The sequence below is a fragment of the Meles meles genome, chromosome 2 (genome assembly GCF_922984935.1).
Source record: "Meles meles chromosome 2, mMelMel3.1 paternal haplotype, whole genome shotgun sequence".
Taxonomy (NCBI): domain Eukaryota; kingdom Metazoa; phylum Chordata; class Mammalia; order Carnivora; family Mustelidae; genus Meles; species Meles meles.
In genome coordinates, this window is record NC_060067.1 from 86,686,506 (window position 1) to 86,707,680 (window position 21,175).

At 32.6% G+C, this 21,175-nt stretch overlaps 1 protein-coding gene across 1 annotated transcript in view; it reads right to left on the reverse strand.

The window, feature by feature from the left end:
• Positions 1 to 21,175, reverse strand: part of FAT4 (FAT atypical cadherin 4) — a 181,134-nt gene that overhangs the window by 15,074 nt on the left and 144,885 nt on the right. The window contains exons 10-13 of the mRNA XM_045997091.1: positions 12,642 to 12,746; positions 7,774 to 8,081; positions 1,498 to 1,583; positions 326 to 505 (exon numbers count right to left, since the gene is read on the reverse strand). Coding sequence (XP_045853047.1) covers positions 326 to 505; positions 1,498 to 1,583; positions 7,774 to 8,081; positions 12,642 to 12,746 — 679 coding nt within the window. The remainder of the gene's footprint in view (positions 1 to 325; positions 506 to 1,497; positions 1,584 to 7,773; positions 8,082 to 12,641; positions 12,747 to 21,175) is intronic.

A 21,175-nucleotide genomic window follows, 5' to 3' on the forward strand; every position in this document is an offset into this window, starting at 1 on the left:
CAGTCTCTTTCCTGTGAGATTTACCCTGCTTTAGTCATTATAATCTTCCCAACAACCACTTAAGGTAACGTGAAGCATATACAACCATACATGCATACATATATTCTTTCTTAGACTTCAGACAATAAGCGTTAACTTTCCAACTAAATATCACATTTATGCCAAACAAAATTTTGCAACTATAAATAAATATTTAAAATTCAAAACAATGTAAAACACTTGATGCTTTTAGGGCTTTGGGAACAATAATTTCGTCTTTGAATGCTCAATTATGTAAATTTTGTGCATTTTTTCTTTAAAATAGTAAGAAGTAAAATTGCCATACTGATCTAGGATGCCTTGTGCTGCCAAAGCTTGGCTGGGCTCCAGAGGCCTTCCGTTGACTGCAAATTCCATTATACACCCGACAAAATCATGGCTTTCCACATGTCCTCTCCTCTGAAGGATCGGTTCTAGCGATCTGATACCTCCAACTGTGACTCGATTTGGCTGAACATCAAGAGTCCTACATAAGAAAGCAAAGATAAGTATATTAGTTCCAACACGATAGATTTCAGTAGAATGTTTAGTTTTAAAAAGAGTGAACATAACATTTTCTGGCATGTGTTATAGCGTGGTAAATTTGAATGGAAAATATTACCTATTGGTGCATATCTTCTGACAGATTTCTAAAGGATTATTAGGTTTTCAAGGCATGAAAAATAATAAAACTTATGGAAATGACATTTTCAGTTAGTCAAATGGGATGTATAAAACAATGTTGAGTTAGCAAGAGGAAGCATACTATCAGAAAGAAGATACCATGCCGTATAAATAGTGACAACTCTAATATTAATGTTAGTTTATAGTTTTTCTTCACTACAAGATCATAATGATACCAATGAGTTAATTAATGCCATGGATGATGTGTTGACATTTATTTTTCTCTGTTGCTATTTCTATTAAAATCACTTATGTTTGAGATGGAATAATGCTGTGTGTCAGCTTGAGGCATTGTTGAAAAGTATCTGTGAATAACTGTCACATGCAACTTTCAGAGAAGGTATTGAAAATTAATTCAGTCCCTTGCCTAACCTTGCAGGACCCAGGTCACAGGCAACGATTTCACGAATCATCTCAAAGAGTACGGCCTATGTTACTCTTTCCTTCCTCTCGCTTTATCCTCCCCTCTACCACTCCATTTCACACCATTTTTATATATTCTGTATACAAATTATTAACTTTTTATTTTACGACATGAAAATTCCTTTGGAGAGGATAAACTATTGTAAACTTTGTAATACTCAGCATAATACAATTATCTTTAAATGTACGATTTCTTAAAAAAAAACAACAACAAAAAAAAACCTATCACAGGGCTCAAACTCATGATCCTGAGATCAAGACTGGAGTTTGTCTGAGTCAGGCGCTCAAATGACTGAGTCACTCAGTCACCCTCGTATAATTTCCTTTTTAATGTCAATTAATAATAAAGATCAAGCTAATAATTTTACTCACCAGTCATCTGAAACTGCCACATTACTGACAGTGCAATACCCTGGTTCTTGGTTCTCAGTACAAGAGTCCACGGTTAAGGAAGCTGCCTATAAAGTAGAAGGAAATATTCATCTTGAGTTCTGCCATCCCTATTGTCCTTTCAGCCAACATTACCTAGCACTTGTCTCTACATGGACATCTTTTTGAAATTGTGATAACAATTAGTATATTATGACATAATACAATTATAATATCAAATTTGGAGCACATATTTCTTTTACATGTCTAAAATTATGAAATCATTACATATAAGAGATGGGAACATTCTTTGAAAAATCTTCTCCAGCCCCTTTGTTTCACAAATGAAAACCTATAAATGCCATTAATGTCTCTTACAATATCGTACAGGAAACTTATGGGACATAGAGGATAGCTTCTTGGGATTACAATCTTAAGAAATGTGCTTAAGGTATTATCCAGCTATTCTAACAAATGAAAAGACATTAGATATCTGATTTTTCAGAAGTCTTATTTCAATTATATTTTAGTCATATATACAAAAATATCTTCAAAGCATAGAATATTACAGCAATCTATGAAAATTGTTGTTCTTGTACTAAAGATAAAGTTTGAGACAAAGTAAACAAGTCAGTTAGATGCCCCTTCCACTTATGATAAGAATCTTTATTTATAAAAAGTATATTACAGTATATTTATGCATTATCAGAATGCATTATCATCTATTATGATATAGTAGAAACTCCTCAATAATCTTTAAATTACAACTAACAGCAACTGTTTTTGCATTCCAAGGGATGCATATCCTTGAGACAAAAGACTTCTGTTCACTAGAATAAATGAATGCTGAATATTCTATTTGATCAGTAAGTGGAGTCATCAAATCATGATCACAAGGTTCAGGAATATGACAGAAGTCAGGGTTGTCTATATTGAACAATGGTCGCTAAAGATGGCTGTGGTCCGGTTTAAGACCAAGGTTGTTGCATATTCACATTATTCTGTGCTCTGCAATGCTATTGTGATGCCCCTCCTTCATTCCCGAAACTGCAGTAAAATTCTGCAACTGACAAAACTTTGCAAAATTTAGTTGGTGAAATTATAAGAATGATATTCACAATGTGGTATTTCAGAACATGGCCAGTAAATCACAGGAGAATGCTTAACCCCAAATCCAGAAGTACAGAAGGACTAAGGGTTTCTCCCAAGGCAGACAGTAAAGGGTTCTACTTAAATTTACTTGAATGCCATAGAGCAGGGCTAATCCCACTTTGTCCATTATAATAAAAACATAAATACTATGTAAGTATTAATTTATAAGAATGGTTTTCATTTGAGGTTAATTGTAATGAAAGCAAAGCAAATGTCCAAAACAGCCCAGGGAGGTTAAGCAAGTTGACTAACACTACACCTGAATTACATATGAAAGCATCAGGTTTTCTGCTCTCTTGACTTATTTCATAAGGGAATGATTCATTTCCTTTACACCCGATGTTTAGATGTTTATCAATGGTGGGTATTACTTTTAGAGATTTTCCATAACAATTTATATTTGGATGGGAGACTTGTAAAAGTATATTTTAAATATCTTGCATTTCAGAAATAAAGAATGGGGTCAATTTATAGTGCTTGTGCATCAAATACTACTGAATAAAATATTCAAAAATACTTTTATCAGTTAATTATTAGAACCAACTATAAACTCCATATAATAAATTCTCATGAGCCATGTAAATCTTTTTCTGGCCACATACTCAAGGCAATTATAATAAATACTAACATTTTTAGGAAACATTTACTCTTTCAATCCTGTGTCAAGAATTCATGCCCTATTTAGTTAAGTCTTTCAATAGTTATTTTTTTCCAGTGTTCTATAATAATTGAGTGGCATTTGATCCCAAAAGCAATATTGGGTTTTTGTGATACAACTTGTGTTGCTTAGGTTGAGTATTTGACTCAAGCACAATTCCCTTTATTTCTAAAACATATCCCTGTATACCATGCAAAGTGTCCCTCCATTCTAGAGATCCTGAAAGCTATCACAAACTACTGAATATCACATAGATATTTATGAATGTCTCAAGTAGGAAAAAAAAAACCTTACATAATGGCATAATATTTTGGTCAATCTTAATAGTTAATATATTTTTCCCATTTTCTAAAAGATTCATGATACGGTACAAAGAAAGACTGCTGGAGGGGAAGTTTTATTTGAATAGCAACTTGTGCAATTTAATCTTCAGAGTTAAATGCGCTTTCTGTTACTGTTGAATTTTTCTACCAGTACTGCTGTAAGTTGAGATGTTTCTATCCTGTCTACTCAATGATTCAAAGCTGAGAAGTTAATGATTTTGCCAGTTTCTAACAAAATCCCTTTGAACTGCAGAAAACGACAGATTCAAAATCCAGTAGGGGCCTTATTTTGGATGTTCTTTAAAAAGGAAAACATTTTTTTTTCCTCTCACCGAAGAACTAATGACAAAGGTATTTTTTTCCACATTTGGTATCCTTTAAAACTGGATGACTATGGCCACATAGTGCAAATGAACGGAAAGCATTTGTTCTCTATCCTTTCTGGCAGACACACAGTACCTCTTTCTTTGCTCTCCCTCTTGCTCCCAAAGTCTAGCTCGATAGAATTAAATCTTCATGAAATTGAAAGGGACCTGGAAAGTCATCAGATAAAATCATCTATTCTACATAAAAGTCTGTTGACAACATCTTAGCAAAATGGTTATCTCACATATGCTTAGAGAATTGGGGTAAGGTGCCTGCTCCCCATTAGGGTCCTGTCATTATTAGGAAATCATTATAGCTCATGAAGACCTAACACACAACACAGATTCAGACCTCACGTTTGTTCTAATTCTGTCAGGTTCGATAATGCTGGGGTAAATTGATAATCAGGAGCTTTGGAATTTTCTTTTTTTTCTTTTTTTTTTAATTTTTTTTTCCATTTTATTTATTTTTTCAGCGTAACAGTATTCATTGTTTTTGCACAACACCCAGTGCTCCATGCAAAACGTGCTCTCCCTATTACCCACCACCTGTTCCCCAACCTCCCACCCCTGACCCTTCAAAACCCTCAGGTTGTTTTTCAGAGTCCATAGTCTCTTATGGTTCACCTCCCCTTCCAATTTTTTTTTTTTTTTATAAACATATAATGTATTTTTATCCCCAGGGGTACCGGTCTGTGAATCGCCAGGTTTACACACTTCACAGCACTCACAATAGCACATACCCTCCCCAATGTCCATAGCCCTCTCCCCCTCTCCCAATCCCACCTCCCCCCAGCAACCCCCAGTTTGTTTTGTGAGATTAAGAGTCATTTATGGTTTGTCTCCCTCCCAATCCCATCTTGTTTCATTTATTCTTCTCCTATCCCCCTAACCCCCCATGTTGCTTCTCCATGTCCTCATATCAGGGAGATCATATGATAGAGGTGCTTCTCTGAGCAACCTAGTTTGGTATTAGACTGGTTTTAAAAAATCTCAGACAGAAATGAGCATACTGACTTAATACTAGTCTAAAAAAGTATTATTTCCAAGTTTTGTTTGTTATACCCCTATTAAGATTCATTGAATTCAGTGTGACTTTTTAGGCACTACTCATAATTAAAACTTTATTGAGATTAAGTAAAACATTTTTTTAACCACAAAAGGCTGTATGAGTCAGTGCTGTTGGAAATTTGGGATGACTAACATTTATCAAACACTTATTTAATATCAAATACATAAAATTTTAGATATGATTTATATTAATCTTTGCATTAATATAAAAAGGTAGAGATATTATTCCCATCTATAAACCAAGTTTTTATTTTCTGCTCAACCCCTTTTCAATAAACAAAGCCTCCTTGAATTACTATCAAATCAAGGCTCCATATGAGTACTTTCCAAGTAGATTTTTAAAAATAAATTATTTTTCATATATCACAGCTTTATATTGTAATTATTATTACTAAATTTTACTCTTGTTTTTATCTCATTTTCAGATGGTTAGGGGTAATTTGTTAAGTAAACATTTTATAAATTAAATATATTAGAAAAAAGTTATAGTTATAGAACATTAACACCAAGTTCATAAGAAAAAGGAAGACAACACATATTGAAAATGATTCCTGAATTTTCACTAATACTTTTATTGTTTTCTCACATGTTTCAATAGACTCATCTAACAACCTGGTAGAACCCTGAAAGCAACACAACAGATATGGGGATATCCGTGGATGAATATCCAAACATCTCACCTTGACGGTGATGATACAATCATCTGGTCATCTTTAGACCCATCACTATTCTTTTTCTTTCCTTATATGAAAATATTTCTGTATTTAAAACATTGTTTAAATCTTCTTTCCTACTTTATATTAGAGGAGAGAAAAGCCATTGTATTTGATGTCATTTAAAAAAGTCCCAAAACGCATGGATTTAAAGTACTCCTAAAAACAAATAGAGAATTTTGTCTTTTGATAAAGACTGTTATCTATATTTGTCAGAAAAAAATAACATAATAAGATTGCTTAAGTCTTATGTCTTTATGAAATTTATCCTTATAAAGAACACAAAAACTATTCTTTTAAAACTATGGATCACAGAAAAAATAACAAAAACATGGTTAAAAAAAATATTTTCTGGGGCGCCTGGGTGGCTCAGTGGGTTAAAGCCTCTGCCTTTGACTCAGGTCATGATCCCAGGGTCCTGGCATCGAGCCCTGCATTGGGCTCTCTGCTCCGAGGACAGCCTGCTTCCTCCTCTCTCTCTGCCTGCCTCTTTGCCTACTTGTGATCTCTGTCTGTCAAATAAATTAAATAAAATATTTGAAAAAAAAAGAAAAAGAAAAACATTTTCTATGTTCTTTCTGCAAGTTGCTTATCTGTAGTCCAATAACATAGTGTTCTCAAAATTTAGTGTTAAAAATACTTATATCATTAGACAAATATATGATTCATTTGAGCAGTTTCAGAACTACATAACTCATCATATTTTTTATGTTTTTCAGGATTGCCACAAAGCTAAGAGATAAAACTATAGTCATTTAGATCCCATGTGTCTTCATTTAAAAATTATTTCAGAGCATTTATTTTGTTCTTTTGGCTAATTTTTATTTTAACACATGACTTCATGCTTTTTAATTCTATTTCTTTTGAAGGGTGAAATGTATTTTTTTTTATTTTTTTAATAATTTTAAAAAAATATTTTATTTATTTATTTGACAGAGAGAGATCACAAGTAGGCAGAGAGGCAGGCAGAGAGAGAGAGAGAGGAAAGCAGATTCCCTACTGAGGAGAGAGCCCCAGGCAGGACTCGGTCCCAGGACCCTGGGATCATGACCTGAGCCAACTGCAGAGGCTTAACCCACTGAGCCACCCAGGCACCCCAAAATGTAAATTTTAAAGAGCAGTTATAATTTTAAAAGCTGGATATAAAATCCAGGAATATTTTATAATAGTTTTGTTTGCATTTACTTTTTCAAAAACCCTTGATTATTGTTGAAAACAGGAGGAATCCATGAAGAGATAGTTGGGAAGGTAAATAAATGAATACATAAATAAGAAAGTCTTTCCAATCCATTGTTCTATATCAAATGTTTTCAAACACTAATAGGGAAAATACATTATGCATTTTCCTTTATAAAGGAAAATACTTGTTTAATGAACATAAATACAAAGTAAATATGAACCATCTTTTGTAATATGAGAGCCATATAATTAAATAGCATATAATATGGAAATCTTTAATATTATTGAGTTTATAGTTCTGAAAATACCTTAGATAATCAACAAACAAAATTTCGTTTTCATACCATGTCATAGACCTCACAGATGACAGCACATTGAAGTCCTGGTACAATAAGGATTGCTAACTACTATATTGGAATATGTGTTAGCATCATCTTTTGCAATCATTTATTTGTACAAAAGTTTTTTCATTTGTTTTTAAATTGTTTCTTCAGTTAGGGCTGGGATACTTAGAAAAGTAGCCTTTTTAAGTACAGTTCTGATGTGGCCTTAAACATATATAGGAAATGTATAAAATGAAATGTTTATGCAATAAGATGTTTTCTTTATTTTTCTACCTTCTGTTGCTTTTGAGACAAGTTGTTTTGTGTGACAAATAGTTGTCATGAGCAAAAGCAAGACATTACCTCTTTGCTGCTATAGTTCATAATAAAACTGGTCAAATTTGCACCTCAATTCTTGAAGGCTTTAACTTGAAGGCTTGACTGACCGGATGTACAACAATTAAACAAGTTTTAATACAGAATGAAATGTCTTACCATTCCTGCTCTCCGGGCGATCACAGTGTGAAAATGTCCATCTGACACCTTCTTCATGGTGGTGAGTTTATATGTACCACTGCCTAGATTGTAAGAGAATCTTAATCTTTCTTCAGCAATTTCAAGGGCCAAAAATTCAGCCCGGTCCCCTGTCTGATTGTCATAGTTGTAAAGCAATAAAGCATGACTTTTAATAGTTGCAAATTTGACATATATATAGTTGTTATTGGGGTCCAAGCTGGGAAATTCCATGTATGATAACTCCTCAAATCCGTAGCTATTCAACTCACAGTGTTTTCCAAAGACACCTGTAGATGGGAGAATTGATAAATTGACACATGAAATTCCGTGAAATGTTAGTAAATGACTTTGATTAGGATAATCTCAAGTTACAATAATGAATCATGCTTTTAACAAATTTTTTTAATATTATGCACCAAAGAAAACTGTCTAAATTAAATTGAAATAGAACAAATTAATGATCTTTAAAGCACATAGGAGGTGAGAACTGCTGTATTTGTTTTTCTTTGGCCAACTAGGAAACATGTCTAAGTAGGCCCTATTTGTAAAAATTAGAATTAGTGGAATGGATTATGTCTGAAGAGATGTCTTTCCTGGAAACCTTTCAAAATTAGTTTGTCAAACTTTTCAAAATTTTAACATGCTGTAATTTTCAACGGATACTTCCTTTATAATATATAATTCTCAAAAACAATTTCAATTCAATTGAGGATAGCAAATTTTATTTTGACCTTAAAAAATATCAGTCCCTGTCTTCGTGGTATTTTCAAGAACTGCAAGATCAGGGAAGGGAATCACTGTTGTTAGGGAAGGAAATAACTGTCTCAAGTTTTTATCTCTTTCTTGTTTTTTACCTTCTTTGGGTATGATTTACAACAGGCTACTTTAAAATAGCCTTCTGCTTTTTTCTGAAATCCAGCATTCCCACTTATTTGGGTTGGTTCCTCTTTTACTTGAAAAATGAGTTTTATTGATGTTACAGTGCTATGCCAAAATTCTTTTCCCACAAATATTAGTCGACTGTAGCAAATGATTGGAAAATTAACCCATGCCAATACAGTACGATTCTTATTAACTTGCAAAGGTTCCATTCCTTAATTTTGGCTGTACATCTCTCTTAAATGCGTTAAATTTAGAGTCAGGGAATTGTTCAGCTAGAAGAAACTAATACCATCATTTTACAGAATATTTAAAACTTGCCTGAGGTCATAGAACTGTAGGAGACAGAGCCAAAATTTGAGGCCAGATCTACTGATTGTGTAGTTGTTTTGACTGCACCACATCTTATATCCGAATATTCTTTAAATTAAAGAGGCCTCGTGTGTTTTCTGTCTTTTCCTGTTTTGTTAAGGCTGGGATAATATTCATTATAAATGCGTAGGAAATATGCATATTATTTATTTTTAAATATTAACTAAGTGAAAAAGCAAAGAAATTACAGAAATTATATATATTATATATATCAAATGTCATAAATTTATTTATATAGTATATCATAAATATATATTATATATCATATAGTATTACATTTCTAATTTATATAATGTATAAAACATATATACAACAAAATTTAAAAGTTTATTTTTATTAAATATGTATTTGCCATGTCATATATACCTTACTTATATATACAGAAAGAGTAACCAAAGCTAAAGAAAGAGCAAAGATAAATTATACAAAGAAACAGATTATTGAGGGAAAAAAAAATTGTACTATGTGTTCTCTCAGGCCTCTCCTGGTTAAGTTTTAATAAAAATATGAACATGGGCTTAAAAATTAAATATAGGGATTTCTGTGTGGCCCAGTAGGTTAAACAACTGACTCTTGGTTCCAGCTTAGGTGGTGATCTCAGGGTCGTGAGACAGAGCCCGCCATCGGGCTCTGTGCTGAGTGCAGAGTCCGCTAAAATTTCTTTCTCTCTCTCCCTCTACCCCTTCCTGGCTCATTCTCACTCTCTCTTTCTCATAAACAGATATATCCTTTAAAAAATTGAATATAAGACCTTTGGGTGGCTCATTCAGTTAAGCATCTGCCTTCAGCTCAGGTCATGATCTCAGGGTCCTGGGATGGAGACCCGCATTGGGCTCCCTGCTCAGAGTGAAGTCGCTTCTCCTTCTGCCCCTCCCCCTGCTTGTGCTCTCTCTCAAATAAATAAATAAAATCTTTTAAAAAAATTGAACATAAATACATGTAGAAAGAATATAGATCCTGTCAAGATGTCCTCTATTTTTTTTTTGAAAGATTTTATTTATTCATTTGACAGAGAGAGATCACAAGTAGGCAGAGAGGCAGGCAGAGAGAGAGAGAGAGGAAAGCAGATTCCCCACTGAGGAGAGAGCCCCAGGCAGGACTCGGTCCCAGGACCCTGAGATCATGACCTGAGCCGAAGGCAGCAGCTTAAACCACTGAGCCACCCAGGCACCCAAGATGTCCTCTATTTTTATTCAGATTGATTCTTGATACAAATTGATTCAGAGATTTCAAACATGAAAGTATTTGTTTATGGAATATTTTTCTTCTTAAAGAGTTTTGTTATTATTTCTAGAGAAAGGTAGATTTTTGTTTTTGAAATAAAATAAAAACTAAGGAAGATTTTAAAATAGCCTTCAAATGAAATGCCAGGAAATAAAACTACATAAAGATCAGTAGAAACTATTAAAATTACTCTAATAAGGAATATTCTGTATAGTTACACACATATATATATGTATATACACACACACACTCATAGGAAGTTATCATTATACAGGCTCCCTTTATAAAATCTTAAGTACTTTATGTTTTTCTAAATTACAATCTAAAAAAATAAAAATCTAAAAAAATTTTAAAAATCCAAACAACAAATCTTCCACTGATGAGAAAGTAAACAGTGCAAATTTTTTTTTCCAACTTCAGAATTATAGTTAAGATGTTGTTTTATAGGATGCATGTGTAAGTACCTCAAGCTATTTGTTTGAGGCATTCCAGCTGTCATTTGTATTTGCATGTTTCACCCACATTCAATTTGAAAAGGAAAATACTTTGTCCTTTTAATTCTATCTCTCTGGTCTCAAGTCATGTATTATTGTTGCAAGGTTTTCTGTTTTCTTTTCTTTTATAAATCTTCTGTTGCCAACTGACAATGTAAAAGTTTAAATCATGGGTTTTTTGTTTTTTGCTTTTTGCCACTGGAAGAAACGGAGGGAGAATTTTGCACTGCCAGCCGCATGCAATCTGTCTCTAATTTATATTGCTGAGCTGGTCCCTTGGGGGTTTCTGGTAGGGTGACCCCAAAATACTTTTGCCCAATGAGCAATGATTGTTGCATCAGCTACACTGTAACAATGATTGGTTTCTATTTGATAACAATTATCTTAAATCCTCATATTTGCAACTGCAATGTAAAGGACTCTCTAAAAATGTAAAAACCTTTCCTCATTCACTTAAAATTAATTTTGACCACTTTCTATTCCAATCCCTTTATCTTTCATTCCAAACACAAGTTAAACCATGAAACCTGCTTGTGGTTATCTGTCGAAAGCAGCACCTTTTAGGATTGTAAGAGATTAGTGAAAGAAGTTTTGGGAGATCTAAAGTTGTGCTTATTTTGACCTTAATCTGCTTTTCACTGCTTCAGAGGCATTGTTGGTGAGAGTCTCAGAGAAATTTCAAAAAGCAGGATACTGTAAATGCCAGACTGGACTGAAAATAAAATTGTGTTCTAGTCACTATATCATCGTGGGGTGGTTTTGCTTTGTTTTCATTTTTTGACTTTAGACAAAGCTCTCTATCTCTGGGCCTCAGAACCATTGCTAAAATGCATTGGTCACAATTAGATACATATATTCTGTTTTTCTTTATCATTCTATTGATGTTGTGCTTTATAAAAATAAAACCAGGTAGAGTCACGGAATTATTTCAAAATGAATTAACACTACATTTTACTATTACTAGAAACCTCAGATTCTTTTTAAGATCTATTTGCAACTGTACATTGAGAGTCCGTTTAGCTCAGTGATGGCTCAAGGAAAGACTAGAAAAACATCTTTCTCCTCTCTTGTTTATGGAGAGAGATATGGTCTCCAATTACTGTAGGACATCTGGAGATGAATAATATATTGTAGGGTAAAGTATCCTTCAAACTGTAGTGCAGTAATCACAAACTGATGAAACAATCCAAGTTAAAATAAAAGCTCTGTCCAAAGCTGTTCTCAGAGTCCTTGGTTGTCCCAGTGCTGGGTAACATCTAAGTGAGATCTGAAAGGAATCTTTTAGTCCATTATATGATGGTGGATAAATATAAATGTGTACAGAAAAATTCTAATAACTCTCTTTCTCAAAAGAACACATTAGTCTGAATTGTGATTAGTTATTTGGTAGTATCTAGAAAAAGCATATCATGAAAACTGCACGTCTAGTTACTGAATCCTTCTATTAGAAGTGGTTGAATTAATGTAAAAACGAAAAGCAGCAAAACAAAACAGAAAACACTTTGGTTAATTATCCTCAAAGATTTTAAATAGAGAGTGATGTCAGATAATGCTTAAAAGATTTTTTTCTTTGATAGGTTCCAGGCTAAAAAGAAGTCATCCATAAATATTTGAGGGGAAATGTCCTGAGGAGACAACATCAAATTCAATTATCTTGAGTTGATTACTTTTCTAGTAGTAACTGAAGCAATATATTCAATGGCATTTCCATAGTAAACTTTTTAAACAATATTAAACATTTGTAATTTTATTTTGCTAAAACCTCCTGGGTAAAACAACTAATATTTTCTTAATCACTCATGGCCACGATAAAATAATATTGCTAAACCATGTGCCAAAACAGATTGATATTTTGTCTCAACACTAAACTGTACTCACCAAATGGACAATGACAATAATATGACTCCACACCACTTTGGCAGGAACCTCCATTAAAGCAGGGGTTACATTCACAGTAGTTGACGGAAGATTCACACGTTTTACCTGAAAAATATCAAACTCGTTAAAAAAATCTTATGCATAAACATATTAATACCATTACTTCATAACCATATGTAAAAGGGTGAGCCTGGAGGTGGGTATTATGGAGGGCACGTATTGCATGGAGCACTGGGTGTGGTGCATAAACAAAGAATTCTGGTACACTGAAAAGAATTTAAAAAATAAAAAATTTAAAAAATCTATTCTGAGAGATCATATCTTGGAGAAAAGAAATGTAAGAATATTTAACTTGACATGAGAAAATTGGAATACCTCTCAGTTCAAAATCTTATTTAGTTATCCTATTGTAAAGATGTGCATTAAAATAGTTAGGAAACAATTTACATAATTATAATAATTTACATAATTTACATAAAATAGTTAGGAAATTTACATCTTGGAAGGAACTACTATTTTCAGGAAAATCACAAATGGTGAACATATTTAAATGTTTTCACTGAATTTATTTTCTCTTGTCAATGTTACTTCCTTTTTTCAATTCTATAATGAGATTTGAAATTTTATAGTAAAATTCTCACTGTAGAGATTTCCTCATTTCAGATTTTTTAAAGGTAAGCAACAGCCTCATTTAGCCTGTCAAACTAAAATACTTTCACTCTCAAGAAATATCACTTCACTGACACATATCTGTTATAAAACAGAGTAAGAAATCAGGAAACACATCATATATTTCAAATTCTTAAGGTTTATTCTTGGCTACAGGTTATGTATACCTCGTCTTTTTCCTAAAACATTAATACCTAACCAGCATATTTTTTCAGTTTATAAGGACTTCTCATAGATCACTCAACTTGAGTCAACTAATATTGACTGAGTGCCTATTACTGGCCAGGAAGGCTAGAAGATGGGGTATGGCAGTCAACACACACACACACACACACACACACACACACACACACACCAGGTAAGTGTCAGAACATCGCATTTCCATTTTGGTGGGGGAGATTAATCCAAGCAACAGAAAACGTTTACATTTCATAGATGAAGAAAAGTCTTTTGAAGGCTAATATTTTGCCAAAGAAATTATAAAATTATGGCACAGACCAGTGTAGGTCTGCTCCCATATCCAGGCTTTGCAAAGCTGTAACTGAATAGTTAACCTCTAGGTAGGTCAATGTAGAGTATACGGCCAGTCCTATTTGTTTCTGTGGTGGTGGTGGTGGTGGTAATTTTTTAATGTAAATCTAAATGTGTTCTAATGCCATTTTTCTATAAATTTTAGATTATTTCAGTAATTTATTTGTTAGAATAGTTACTAGTTTTCCAAATCCCAGAAACAGTGAGACAGTGCTCGCTTCGGCAGCACATATACCAGAAACAGTGAGACATTATAGAGTTCTTTATTTCTATTAATTGATATGGGGGTTAATTGTTTAATTAAATAGTTTGTTTCTGTAAAGCTATTTTCTATTTCTTAGCATGATTGCACTAATGCCTTTATTAAATATCTTATGAAAACATATGTTTTATGTGCATATATTGAGTATAGATAATCCATTTCATCATGATTACTATGCTTAAAACATAGTCAGTTTTGTTTAATTCAGTTATGTTTTTGTGGCTTGATTATGTAGCCACAGTTGTTCTATTTTAAAATTATAAGCGTGAGTCAGATCTCATGACACTGTTAACTAAACACGTTTCTCTACATCACAGTGTCATAAACAACATTTTTTTCTTTATAAATAAAATTGGGAACTTCCTTACAAGGCAAAATGGTAACATATTTAGAATACCTTTCCATTCTAGGGGGAAATAACGAAAATCAACAAGTTACCAATCTAGAGGCACAGAAATTAGGTTTTAAGTATTGTAGCAATGAGTTACATTTGAGAAACAGGAAGAACAACTTTATTATAAGCCTGTACAGTATCACACCAGAGAGATGTTCTGTCATAGAACTCTCTCCTATGTTGTTTTCCAACTGGATTTCTGACAGATCCCTCTAGAGAAGTGGAGTTTTTCATTAGTACTAGTATTGCCCAATGGAGAATAAATAAGACCTATTGGCTGTACTTTTAGTTACTTATTTGCTATCAAGAAAGTCACATCCAGTCCTTGCATTTTTTTTTCCACTATAAGAGCATTCACATGTGCTATTGGACTAAGGTTTCATTTTTCTATTTTGGAAATTTCTTTTAGAATTATATTAAAAGTAGCATGTATTGAGTACAGTTGTCCTTGAACAATGATGAGTTTTTAAAGAAGTCAACCCCTGTAGTTAAAAATCCAAATATAACTTTTGACTCCCCCAAGAGTTAACTACAAATAGCCTGCTTTGACTAGAACGCTTACCAACAACATAAATAGTTGATTAACACATATTTTGTATGTTATATGTATTAAATACTGTCTTCTTACAATAAGGTAAGCTAGAGAAAATAAAATGCTATTAAGAAAATGATAAGGAAGAGAAAATACATCTGAAGCACTGTATTTATCAAAAAAATATACATATAACTGGACCTGCACAGTTCAAACCTGTGTTGTTCAAGGATCAGCTGGACATAGATTAATATACTTTATATGTGGTTAGTCTAATATTATGAAAACAAGTTAGTGGGTTGAAAAATTACAACTTTACTTCCAGAAGACTGAAATGGGGAACAGAGAGTAACCAATTCAAGGCTCACTGCCATGAACAGTCACGCAAATATTTGGACATACATGTTCGCTAAGAAAAAAATATATGTGTATAAAATCACAAGCCTTTGATACCATAAATCTCAAATATATCTTCTTTTGAATCCTGTTGGAAAAGACTGCCTTTTAAAATTTTGTTTTAAACAATAACAACAAAAGAACATTAGGTGGAAGTTTTGTGTAATTTGTATAAATTGGTTATCATACTCTTCCAAAATTAGAATTTAACATAGGCATCTGAGTTTAATGTAAATATAGACTATAGGCTATTTCAATTAGTCCAAAATTAAGGATAGAAAGAAACCCAAATTAAGTAAGACTTTCTTGTATGGAACTATGGAAATGGCAGAAGAAGCTAAAAACTAAGAAAATATTAGTTTGAGAATGAATTTCTTTCAAAAATTAAAATAAATTCTCAATGGAATCCGATTCTTGTATACAATATAAATAGACATTAGTGAGAGGGAAAAAAATCAACCTTCCATTTTGCATTTTAATTTAAGCCAGGGCTTTATTTTCTTACTTTTCTCTAGAAGATAGATATAAAAAAAAAATGTTAAAAAAAAAAAAGACTCTTCTAGGAGTTAAATAAATCAATTTATTGTTGGGTTTGAGAAAAATAGTCATATTTATATGCTGGTGTTAGAGTATATAAATTATTTACCACTCAAAAATTTGGTTTCAGTATTCCGTTTGATGAGTATTTTTTTTTTAATTAGTGAATTTCAAAGAGGTTGCCATACCAGATTCAAAGACACAGTTTGAAAATCCAGTCTTGTATTTTAAGTTATTATTAAAAAGACTGTTTTATGTGAAAACATATGTCATATGTGAAAGATGTCATAATTTTACAAAGAATTAAAGGACAGCCTTGAAATGCAAATTTTTAGGATTTGGAAAGTTCATGCTCTATTATTCAGTAAGAAGTCAGCAGCAAATTCTGTATTGTTCTCCACATATCTATCTACTTAAAGTCTCACGTTAATCGCATAATACTTATCAGAGAATGCAGCAGTTTGAATTACTCTCACATGCTTCTACTACAAAAAAATCTGATGTGTTGGTGCACCATGAAGCCAAAATTAGCTCATTAACTTAATTGATACTGCAAGTCAATTAACAATATTTGTCAGAGCCTTGAGGCTTGCAAGTATACTGATAGGGCTTGCACAATGAAATGCAACCATATCTCTGGAACACAAAAAGCCTTGTTCTATTAAGATATGTTGTAATAGCAGGTGTTTACAAGAATAAACTGGTCTCATTGCTCTGATATTCATCAATTAATGTGTTGATATAAATTTTTTATCATAGATAGAAGGAGATGTGCTTCGAGAAGTATAAGCTCTTAGAACTTGGACTGACAAAGAAAATGAACGGATCATGGGAGGCCAGTGTATCCACAGATTTTTGAAGGTTATAGTTTAAATTTACAAAAGAAATTTAGCATATTATCTTCATGTTTGGGGCAGAAGGTATGCTGAGTTCATAAACTGAATCTGTTGTGATCACCTGTGGTCTTTGCAACAAGGCTCTACATTTGAATTCCCTTCATTCCAACAGAACATTTTAATGCTGATTATGTAGAGCAGAGCTAAATTTATTCTCACCTGTTAAATTTGAACACCTATGAGAATATGATGATTTCTTAGGTTATATTACATATATTACATATAATTCTTAGACTATATTACATATACTAGATCACAAGAATGACTATTTTGGATCTATTGTATTTATACATAGATAGAAGGGAAACTGAAACTATCAAAGTTCAATTTATACCTAAGTTGATTATATTATTAATAAATATGATTTCCTAACATTTATGTTATTTATTCTGAATATTTATGCTTACAACCTTTTTTATTATTTTAGCAGAAAGTAGCTTTTCTCACACTGTTAATGTTTCCTATTATTGTGCCAAGAACTATGAAGATAGCTCATCTAAAGATCCTAATCGAATAGCATTATGTTTTTTACAGCAAAAGAAAGCAAAAATATCATGTTTAAGAGGTGCTAGTAAGAAAAACAAAAGGGAAATAAAGCAGTTTTCCTTTTGTATTTTAAAACATGTACAAATACAATTTCAATGATATTGTAGATGATGATGTATAATGACATTCATACAATCCATGATAAGCTTACAAATATGTTTGTTTTCTGCAGAAAAAAGAATTTAAGCTTCTGGAAGCCTCTTATTAATATTTTCATAAATTGAAAATTGTATTTTAAAGAAAAGGAATGAATATAAGAAATGAGCCGCTCTTTTGTATTTCACAGAAAATTTCATTTCCTATCTATTCACTAGATTTTGTTTATATTCTATGGTGTTCTGATCACATGATCACGGACAACATTCACATACAGCTTGTGATTTTAAAAGAATGACTCAGTTATGACTCCCAACTTCACGAAAGCAAATCCTTGCCAAGTTTCTCAGTAAAATTACTATGCACAACCTGTATATAACTTTATATGTCTGGAAAAAAATTCCTATTTATACTGTCAAATGTCATAAAAGTGATGAATGGACAAATCTCATCCTCCCCTGAAATATCAGGACTTACTTGAGACCATAGGAAAACTTCGCCATATGGTAATAAACCCTGGCATTACTCCAAATGACACACCTAAAATGCATCCAGATGTGTGAAAGTGAATGGGAAAGGTTAAAGGGGCTATAAACCAATTCTGTTAGGAGAGACACAGATTTGAAAATAAGCTCTATCTACATGCTGCATTTTACAACACCATCTATTCCTTTGAAAGACTTAATGCAGGATTGTGCTACAAGCAGTGGATACATGGAGCAGGAAGACAAATGATAAGTGGTTACTGACTATAATTGTGCTTTCTAATTAGTGTTCTATTAAGGGCAAGAAATGTCATTTGTATAGGAAAAGAAATACTGAATTTGTAGTTATTAAGCTGCTAATTTTCTCCAGAATCCCCTGATCTTCTGAGGCATGAATAATATGAAAGATATTTTCTTTTGATTTACTAAGGTATGTTGACAATAATGTAATTTCTGGTATTATTAAACCTTGTGAAAATCTCAAAAGTAATTTTTCACATGCCCTATAGTATATTAAATCAATTCATTCTTTCTAACATGCTGTATTAGAGTGAATCAAAGCTCCATTTATGATATAAAATTAAATCATAGAACAGTTTTTTAATAATGAAACATAAGTGATTGTTACTGAATGTGAAGTCTCAGTATTTTTTTTTTTCAATTTCCTTTTGGTTATTTTTCCATTAATTAAGAAGAAGAGATCAGAAACACAAGTTATACAAACAAATTCGTCCTTTCTAAATCACTCATTCATTTAAAAAACTCCTTATTTCACGTGTATTATGTGATCCTATGGTTACCAACTTAAAATAAAATTTAAAAAATGTATATGGTAAATTCATATTTCAGGAATATACTGGTGGCAATGTGGTAATAACTATATCCCTTCATATCTTTTTATTGTGGTTCTGTAATATTCATTTTTGTACTTATGCCCTTAGAGGATGTTCCCACTAAAATCTCTGTTCCGCTAACAATCACTCCCTGTAGGATTCTTAGGATAGAATTTTTGGTTTTCATCAGTGCATAAGCCACTCACTCTTCCAATTCTTTCGAGCAGTTTCTAACTTTATGTGAAATATGCAGTGGTGGTAGTGGTGGTTGTGTGTGGGTTATGGGGTAATATCTAAGAATTATTTTAAACATAAAGTTAAGAAAAATCTCACAGTTCCAGTTTGTGATGCCACAGACTTTAAAAATCCTTGAAGAAGTACAGGTAAAAGTTCAAAAAGGTAAATAGAAGGTAGATTATTGGAAATAGTTCTGATGTCCAAAAAACATTTCAGTATATACAGGCTTAACCAAAGCATTAGCACTTAATTGGCATTAATAAAAGTAAAGCTAACTAGACTGAATATTTAAAAAAATTCATTCTATGAGGTACACGTATGCTTAAGTAAGAGTTTTGTTTTATTGTTCGTTAGCTCTGATTAGCCACTTTAAGATGTCTTGACGCATTTACTCTATCTTCCTATTTTTAGTATATGTGCTGCCGAAGCGAGCACTTACTCTATCTTCCTGAGTGAGGTCAGCTGGTTAAGACTACCTGGGAGGATTAACTCAAAATGATTCTTCAGGGATTACCTTTACAAAGAACATTAAACAGATAAAGACGTTTGAACAATACATTAAGTATGGATTAAGATTTTGTCACTATGCTTCTTGTTATACTGTTTCTATAAAACAAAATGAAGAAATAAAACTATCAGACTTGAATTATCTGCTAGTTTTACTGGATGGACTATGCACATAGAATTTAAAACTATGAATTACATGAATTCAAAAAATAGATTTGTATTAATCATTCAACTTTGTTTACATCTTTCTTGATCAGCTGGATTATCTCCAACTATGTGAATGAAGACTAAAATGAGCTCTGAAGAGGGGCAGTATGTAAAATTACCATAGTAATTTCAACTTACTTTTGTAACTTGAAATAACTTTCCTAACAGAAAGAGGTTACAATCTACAATCTTTGTTTGTCTGCTCTGGCTCTAGAGTCACAGAATGTAAGCTGAATTTTCTACATTTTTTCTATGCCAGATATTATCTCTTGACACTCAACATCATTCTTATCCTGTATTGCATGACCTGGAAGTCACAAAACTATCTTTTGCAGGAGGGCTCAGGCTTAGATTCTGCTAGTGGGTGAGAGCTAAATGACCTTTGAAGAGTGAAGACAAAGCAGGGACTGTTCTGGAACTCGCTCGTTGCAGGACTGCAGGTAGACACGATGATCAGCAGTGGTTTCTTGAAATACCTACAGTGTTCTTATCGCTGAGCTTATTGGTGAATTTTCCCAAACTTCATTCTTAGTCAGTTTAAAGGTTTTGCAAGCTATTTCTTAGCATTAAGTACCTTCCTACCTGGAAGTCTGGAAGTAATTTCAGTTCTTGACCAATCTCATACCAATACACTATCTCATATGCTTTTTGTGCATATCCAGTAAGATAGTGGACAAAAGTTCTTAAAAGATATCATGGGCTTGCCATAATACTCCATAGCAAATACAAACCAATGTGTGATCAAGAATCACATGCGTATAGAGCCAAGCTCTATAGTGAAAACCTATTTAGACCACGTTCTCTGCCATACTGGAGGCAAGTTATTTAATCTCTTTTAACCCATCAGAGACACAATATTTTGTGCCTTAATAATAATAATACAGTTTCATTGAATTTTGAGAAGAACTAAATGAATTACTAAATGAATAATAATGTCTATGATGTAAAGAACTTTAAGCAGGGCTTTAAATAGCAACTTTGTAAATGTTATGCATATTTCATAATGAGAAGAGGGGAATTCCTAAAAGTTTCAATTACTACATTTAGAAAAGTATGCAATGTACATTTAAATGTAACAAATCAAAGAAAGAAACAAACTAGAGGGAAGTTATGTTGACGAATTTGTTCAATGCCCAATCACAAAACAATATCTACGCTGAAATCAGCATATGGGGCCTTTGCTCACACATTGGTAGTTCCCCTATTCTCTGTCTACTACCAAATGCCTTCACACATTTTTCATTCTAGGACTAAGTAAAAACTCATTTTAAATCTAAGCGTGAATGGGTGTATTGTACTAAAATGGACAAAGAAATAATCTTTATTGCTGAATTCTCAGCAATTCTCAAGAATTTTTTGGGTTGGAGCGGGAAAGACTAAGGATAATTTTCTAGAAATTCTGAACT